This window comes from Heterostelium album, assembly GCF_000004825.1.
Source record: "Heterostelium album PN500 unplaced genomic scaffold PPL_contig19, whole genome shotgun sequence".
NCBI lineage: Eukaryota > Evosea > Eumycetozoa > Acytosteliales > Acytosteliaceae > Heterostelium > Heterostelium album.
The window spans coordinates 51-8,285 of record NW_008805096.1 but is presented as its reverse complement, the minus strand read 5'-3'; the positions used below and the strand labels follow the sequence as shown (position 1 = coordinate 8,285).

Genomic DNA, 8,235 nt, shown 5'->3' with positions numbered 1-8,235 from the left:
TTTTTTTTTTTCCAAATCAAATCAAACGTTTTTTTTTTAAAAAATTTTTCAGATACAACATCAAATAGAATTATTATTTTTAACTCTCTATACATCTCCGATAATACAATTTATCGGAGATGTGTAGAGAGTTATAGGAAATTAAAGATGAAGTTATAGTAAGACCTAGTTGGTTGAATATGAATAAAAATAGCAATAACAATAACAATAGCAATAGTAATAGTGAAGTTGGATCTCGAGATCCTATGATTATTGATAATGTTATAGATGACATCACAATGGAAGATAACAATAATGATGGAATGATTATGAATAGTAATGATGATCCTTTAGAATCATTACCAACCCCACAAATTGAACCTTGTGATAAAAAGAAAAAAATAAATCAAAACCAACAAATTCAACAATAATAGAAAACATTGATGTCACCGGTTTAGCACAATGTGTCATTCAAAAAACACCTGCAATAAACATAAAAAGTCAATATAACAACAACGAACAGTTTCATTTTAAATTAATTGATTATAGAAGTATTTTCAATACAAATGATAGACTTCACTTGTACTGAATTAAAGATACTTACTCTTTAACATTTAAATGTTCGAAGTTAGTTGATGCCTACGGTACCTATAAAGGTAAGATATATTTATCATTATTCATTCTTCTATCCCAGCTGTGATTTATTTATTATTCCACTTCGAATGATTACACTCTGTTTATTTATTTATTTATTTATTTTTTATGCACTAATTACTCATTAATAACTTTTTATAGGTCTATCAAGAGAAATTGTCATGAGTTTGGTACCTATAAATTTCTTTATATCAGCTCGGTTCATCGACTCTGATGAAATTTGGATGTAGACTCCAATGACCGACTTGCCACTAAAGGAGCAAAAGAATCCATAAACACATCAATTAATAATACGTTTGGTTTTGTAGAGTTATTAAAATTAAAATCGGAAAGTAAATATTTATTTGATAAAATTATATCTATAAGAATCTCAGGTCTTATAAAATAATTAAAAACTCCAACGAAACTTCACACTTTACAGTCGATTCGGACCCCAAATGTTAGAAAAGATAGTTCGTTTTCTTTGTAGAGCATGAAATGATTTGGGTCCGAATCGACTGTAAAGTGTGGAGTTATTATATATTTTAATAGAGACTCTAGAGTATTCAAATATTATTCACCCGCACATTAGTGCATAAAATAAACTTATGTCTTTCTTACAACAAAGATTCTTAATATATTAAAATAAAAAAATCATCTTTTAAATTCTTTGCAAAGTTTGACTCTTGATTATTTTTTCCAGTTCATCGGTTCTGTTCTCAGATTGTAAAATATATCCTAAAAATGATTTAATTATAGATTTATTTTTATCCTCTGCTTGATCAAAATACTGTCTGATTTTGATGTTAAGAGTAAATTATTATTTTCTTTTAAGTATTGTTGAAATACATCTGAAACACGAGTTGGGATTGAATGTTTCAGTGGTTGAAATCATTTTTAATTAAATTATATTTTTTTATAACTTTGAAGATCTTCTCTATATTTAATCAAATATTTAAATAATTCACTTGATATTATTATAATTTATATAGAGAAGTTAAAGACTAGAAACTAGCTTTAAAAAATATGATATGATTCAAAACAAAATACTTTTGAAGAGAATAACAGAAATCTAAAATCTTTATTTCATAGCATGTTATTGAATTTTTTGAAGCAGTGAAATTGGAAAGGTGTTCGGATGTTGTGATTCTTTTAGAATAACTATCTATTATCAAAAAACTTTTATCCAAAGGCACCCATTTAATAGCTTTGTTTCTCATTGATTGAAATTTCTATAGATCAATTGGTTTCTTCATAGAATGGACCATTTCTTGACTCATTTCCTCTATTTTCGATTTCAATGGTTCAAATTTACTATCATTGATGAGGTTTCCTTTAGATGTTATGACTTTGGTGTTGAATTCCAATGGTAAAGGTTCGAATACACATACCTATATAAATTTAAATTTGTGGATCGATTTTTATATCAGATTAATATTAAACTTACTTCTATTTTAACTTTGTTTATTTGATATGTAATAGATTTTATTTTACCATAAAATGGTCCTACATTTTGTTGTGAGAAACAAACGATTGAGTTGATCTTGTAAGATTTATTATTTTTTTTTATTCTATTGAATTTAAATTGATTTTCGTAAACTAAAAGTTCCAAAAAATCTATATCAGATTTAGATTTTAAATCGCTTGAGTTGATCATCTGTAATATCTGTTCAAAATTAACAACCAAATATGTTAATCTCTATAAATAAAATAATTAATAAGTCAGAGTGGTGGTAATTTCACTGTTTTTTTTAAAATATTGATTATGACTATTCTTGGTGTCAAATGTTGAGTGCTATTTATTTTATAAATACACACAATGAAATTATTTAAAAATAAATAAATTTTGTGTTTCTCATTCCTTCCTGTTTCAGTTGCTGTGTTAAACTCTCTGAACAACATGGTGCGAAGAGTCAATGTCATTGTCATTGACACAGTTTGAAAAAGAGACTTGTAGGAGCATTGTCAAACTGATTGTAACCATCGACATCTAAAAAAAATCCAAATTCATCTTGTACTATATTTATAGAATTATAATAATGGTTAATAAATTGTTTTGACTCTAAAATAATTTTTTTTTTCGAACCAAAAAGTATGAGGCCAAATACCTGATCAACTACTTATTCTGTCATACATACAATATCGATCCAGTTCGCTATAAATGGAAAGAAAAGATGATTTGGACTGAAGGGTACACCAGACTTTGTAGTCGCTCCTCAAGGGATCAAACACTTTCTGACTCAGCTGTACTTGGTCTTTGAAATCAAAACCAATGAGGGTCTTTGAAATCAAAACCAATAAGTACAGCTGAGTCAGAAAGTGTTTGATCCCTTGAGGAGCGACTACAAAGTCTGGTGTACCCTTCAGTCCAAATGGAAGAAATGAGAGGTGTTTTGAGAGAAAAAATAGATTCTTTCTGTCGTGGACATCTTTATACTCAAGTGATGCAGGAAGTGGAATATTGGTTTTAAGCCATTGTAGAGCTGGTTCCATTTGATCTACTTCATTCAGGTTGGGATTCCGAGCGAATGGTTCTATTGCCTCTTGTTGAAGTTTGTCGGGGCTGACACGAATAACTTCCTCCTTGAAGTCGATACCAGTAAAATCAATTATGGACTCCCATTTGGCTTGGGTCATATCAGAGAATGCAACAGATTTCTTCTTGGGGGTAAGTGAAAGCTTGATGTCATTTAGACTGTTCAGTATGAGTTCAAAATCTGAAGCTGCAGGGATTGAATGTTTGGAATATATAAGTAATAGTCTTTTAGAATAGGCGATGGCTAATGTGTTTGTGATGATACATACCTGGTGCTGGAGGTGCTGTTGTATGAGAAGAAGAGAGTTGAGAAGGTAGGTTGGAGATGTTTGCTTTTGTTTTATATATATCACAACTAAATATAAAGATGTTTGGTTGAGTACGATAAATATTAGGTAGTTTGTGTTGTGTTGTTGTTGTTTTCTACTCTGTGATGATTGATCAGAGATGAATAATATGGTATTGTGTTGGATTGTAATATTTACCTTGTTGAGTTGTTTGATTAAATGAAAGAGAGGGAGTTAGCACAGTATAATAAATATCCAAAGGAGTTGGGTGAATATATGCTCTAACATCTAGAGGTTGAATATTATTATTATTTGTTGGATCAAGTGAATACAGATTAACATTTCCTGGTGTTTTTTTAATGCTGTATTCTCTGATAATTGTTTTTTTCATGTCATAGTAATCTTTGACATCTTTGAATAATAATTAGATGGAGGGAGTTGCATGAAACCAACATTCAAATGTAATAGGCTGATGAGACATATAGTTGTTAAAACGAAAGTAATGTAATTGCAAGAGTAATAAAGAAATAAGTTGTGATAAAATGTGTTAGATTGATTGTTTGATTGTTTGATTAAGGAATAATAATAACATTTTTGAAAATAAAGAGATGACTGTCTTTTTTCTTTTTCACAGAATTTAAACACACAAACAATAAAAAAAAAAAAATTTTAAAAGAAAAAGAAAAAAGACATTTTTTTTGTTAATCTTATCTTAGATAATGATAGATAGATTTGTAAAATCAACTTGATTTATACAAATATCACTAAGATCTAAGATTATTATTAATTATCATTAATTAATATGTACTAGTGTTATATGTAATCTGTATTAATCTTAATTTCATCCATTGTTAGTTGAAAAATAAATTTATTGTTGGAGAAAGGTATTGGTGCAGAGCGGACGACGAGAGTTCCTGACGACAAGAAGTGAGAGATCAATTATCGTCACCGAAGATGTCCAATGTTAGATCGGAGTATGTTTCCCAGATACTTTGAGAAGGATCGGGAATCAATTTCTCTGAGTACCAATCATCTGTAAAAGTAGGAGTTTGGATAACCAACAGGTGTTGTGAGATGTTGTTGTCAAGTTCGAATTTGACTTGCTGCTGAATCTTGTCTGCCTCGGGCCTGGAATTGTCCTTGTCTCTCTCCTCTTTAGATTGGAGTTTGTCCTTTGGCATTGAAATGAACAATCGTCTCCTATAGTTCTCGCTATTCCATGGACAGACGGCACTTGGCGAGGTCACAGTTATTGGATAGTTGCCACATAAAGTAGATCAATCTACACCCACATGGATTTGCCAATACAAGCATCACCTGTGATGTTGACACCGTGGAAGCCATTTGATTTCATATCCTGGACCATATCACTTAACCACTCATAAAGTGTCTGACGAGGATTGAGTTACGACCAAGGAAGGGCTCTTTGAAATTATTAAAGTGATTCAAATAAATTATATTTTTTTTATTTTTTATTTTTTTTTGTTAGATTCAATGTGTGGTGTTGTAGATCTTTAATTTTAATTTCCTTTATCACTCCATTTTTGTAATAATTCGTCAACTGATCATAAAACAAACGACACCAGTCCAAAATTAAAAAATAAAAAAAATAAATTTGAATTTTTTCTGAAAACTGTAATTATTTTTAGATGAGTGGTATGAGAAAGTTGGGTAGTTTTAAAATGAATTTGAATTATTCAAGACAGTTGTTGTCATCTGATGTTATATAATTCATAAAACAAACACTTGTGTTTGATCAAACACAACAAACTATGATACGATATGATATGCAATAACTAAGAACTCAACACAACAGTATAAATAAGAAATGACAGTTGTTGTCATCTGATGTTATATAATTCATAAAACAAACGCTTGTGTTTGATCAAACACAACAAACTAACAAAACATATGATACAATATGATATGCAATAACTAAGAACACAACACAACAGTATAAATAAAAAATGACAGTTGTTGTTATTGTTGTTTACTTTACTTGACTTTCAAAATATCATTAGACATCTTATATATCTTATTTTAAATTTACTTTTTACTCTTTTTTTTTATTAGGATTTGTATTTTTAATATTTGTAATTCTATATCTCTTTAAATTTAACTTAAATTCTTTATTTATTTGTATATTATATAAAATTAAAAAGTAAGATTTATATTAATTAATTTATTATAATTATTTTAACAAGTTTAATATTAATATTGTCAATTTATTAAGTGTTATCAATATCTAGACGTTCATGTCAGTTAATATCTAGACAATTGAATAATAATAATGGTCCAATTAGATCATTATCAACATCTGCCACTACACAACCAAAATGGGATCATAACTATGATGTTGTTGTAGTTGGTTCTGGAGCTGGTGGAATGACCGCTTCAATTACAGCCCAATTGAAGGGTTTGAAAACTCTACTAATTGAGAAGGACGAAAAGTATGGTGGAACTAGTTCAATGTCTGGTGGTGCACTATGGATTCCAAATAACCTTTACCTTCAAGAGGGTGGTGTAAAAGATAGTGTCGAGGAAGCCAAGAAGTATCTAGATGCAACTGTTGGTGATGATGTTAGTGATGTACGTAAGATGGCCTATCTAACTCGTGGACCAGAGATGCTTCAATTCCTTCACGACAACACCAATCACGTACGTTTCCAATACACCAATGGATACTCTGATTACTACCCCGAGAGACCTGGTGGACATCCACGTGGTCGTTCAATAGATCCAGTTGTTTTCGATTCAAATAAACTCGGTTCACTACTCGATACAATGTTGCGTTCCCGTATCAATACTCAAGGAATTGCAATGACTTCCGAAGAGTTTGGAAAGGTAAACATGTTTACCAGAACCTGGAAAGGAAAGCAAGTTATGTTAAGTGTTGGTTTGCGTACAATAGCCGCGCTGTTAACCGGTAAGAAGTTGTTCTCACTTGGTGAATCACTCATTGCTCGTCTACGTCTATCAATGGCTGAAGCAAAATGTGAGATGTGGTTGGGTACTCCGTTTGTCGATCTTGTTCAAGATGAGAGTGGAGCTGTCATTGGTATTCGTGTAAAGCGTTCCAATGGAAAGGAAGAGTTGATTCAGACAAAGGGTGGTGTAATCTTCGCATCAGGTGGATTCTCCAACAATCAAGCACTTCGTGAGCAATACCTACCAAAACCAACCGATAAAGCATGGACTCACTCTGCCGATGGTGCAACTGGTGACACACTTACAGCTGGTATTCGCGCAGGTGCAGCAGTCTCATTGATGGACCGTGTTTGGGGAGCCCCTTCAATTCCACGTCCAAATGAGCATCCATATTTTTTGGTTGCCGATCGTTCCATTCCATCTATGATTATCGTTGATTCCAATGGTTCACGTTACTTGAACGAGTGTATTCCATATCATGAGTTTGTCGATAAGATGTATGCTCACGGAGCACCAGCTATGAATTCATGGATTATCATCGATGAGAACACAAAGAAGCGTTATCTATTCGCCGGTCTCTTCCCAGGTCAGCCATTCCCAAAGTCATGGGTTGAAGGAGGTACTGTTCAACAGGCATCTACACCAGAGGAGTTGGCACGTAAGATCAATGTTCCCGAAGAAGCACTCAAGGCAACCATGGAGAGATTCAACAGGTTGGCATCAACTGGTAAGGATACTGATTTCAATCGTGGTGAGAGTGCATACGATCGTTACTATGGTGATCCAACTCTTCCAAATCCAAACCTCACTCCACTTCAAGCACCATTCTATGCCCTTCCAGTGAAATCAGGTGATTTAGATACAAAGGGAGGTCTCTTAACAGATGAATGTGGTCGTGTAGTTCGTCCAAATGGTGCTGTTATCGCTGGTCTCTATGCAACTGGTAATTGTAGTTCAGCGGTGATGGGTAAAACTTATCCAGGTATGTAATTGAATAATTGAATATTAATTGAATAATAATCAAATTGATTACTAATAGTTTAACTTGATTAATTATTTTTCTGTTGTTTCATTTAGGTCCTGGTGCAACTTTAGGACCATCAATGTGTTTTGCCTACACAGCTGCAGTTGACATTAAAAATAAACTATCAAATAAGAAATAGATGTAAATAAATAACAATAAGATACATATAATTAAACAAAGTGGATATTAAGAGTCATTTGTATTTGAAATTTGTGGATATTGGTATTTGAAATTTGTAAAGTTGTTTATCAAGGGTTCTCTAATGAATTAATTCTACAAATCTTATTAAACCATCATAGTATCTGTATTCTTTTTGGTATTCTTTGCTGGTTGGTTCCACCCCATCGGTTTCAAAAACAGAAATTGAAAAATAAAAATGGTGTGGAAGTTGAATTCTTTATGATATTATTTGCTTGTTCAACCTCTTTGATAAAAAATGAGACTGTTACAAACCTTTTGAACCATACCAAATATTCTTATTCATACAGTTTTTTCCTTAGTAAAATAAAAATCCAAAAGAACATTATTATTATTTGTTGGATCAAGTGAATACAGATTAACATTTCCTGGTGTTTTTTTAATGCTGTATTCTCTGATAATTGTTTTTTTCATGTCATCGTAATCTTTGACATCTTTGAATAATAATTTAGATGGAGGGAGTTGATTCTCATGAATCCAACATTCAAATGTAATAGGTTGATGAGAGATATAGTTGTTAAAACGAAAGTAATTTAATTGCAAGAGTAGTATTTGATTGATAAGTGCGTGTTAGGTGAAGTAAGTTTTTGATTGATGTGTGTGTGTGTTATCACTTATCTTATAAATAAAAATAAATAAAAACGATTAAT

At 31.5% G+C, this 8,235-nt stretch overlaps 3 protein-coding genes across 3 annotated transcripts; 2 read left to right on the top strand and 1 right to left on the bottom strand.

Annotated features, from left to right (window-relative positions):
• Positions 1 to 179: 179 nt before the first annotated feature.
• Positions 180 to 1,517, top strand: PPL_09965 (uncharacterized protein; the record flags this gene model as incomplete). The annotated part of the gene is made up of 6 exons (XM_020580752.1): positions 180 to 315; positions 414 to 530; positions 576 to 635; positions 775 to 859; positions 1,165 to 1,203; positions 1,448 to 1,517. 6 exons carry the CDS (start codon positions 180 to 182, stop codon positions 1,515 to 1,517), a joined length of 507 nt encoding a protein of 168 aa, XP_020428731.1.
• Positions 1,518 to 1,844: 327 nt separating this feature from the next.
• Positions 1,845 to 4,616, bottom strand: PPL_09964 (uncharacterized protein; the record flags this gene model as incomplete). The annotated part of the gene is made up of 6 exons (XM_020580751.1): positions 1,845 to 2,003; positions 2,060 to 2,311; positions 2,845 to 3,392; positions 3,418 to 3,480; positions 3,634 to 3,846; positions 4,427 to 4,616. The coding sequence occupies 6 exons, from the start codon at positions 4,614 to 4,616 to the stop codon at positions 1,845 to 1,847; spliced, it is 1,425 nt and encodes a 474-aa protein (XP_020428730.1).
• Positions 4,617 to 5,084: 468 nt separating this feature from the next.
• Positions 5,085 to 7,526, top strand: PPL_09963 (3-ketosteroid-delta-1-dehydrogenase; the record flags this gene model as incomplete). Its single annotated transcript, XM_020580750.1, has 4 exons — positions 5,085 to 5,091; positions 5,509 to 5,574; positions 5,669 to 7,345; positions 7,441 to 7,526. The coding sequence occupies 4 exons, from the start codon at positions 5,085 to 5,087 to the stop codon at positions 7,524 to 7,526; spliced, it is 1,836 nt and encodes a 611-aa protein (XP_020428729.1).
• Positions 7,527 to 8,235: the final 709 nt, after the last annotated feature.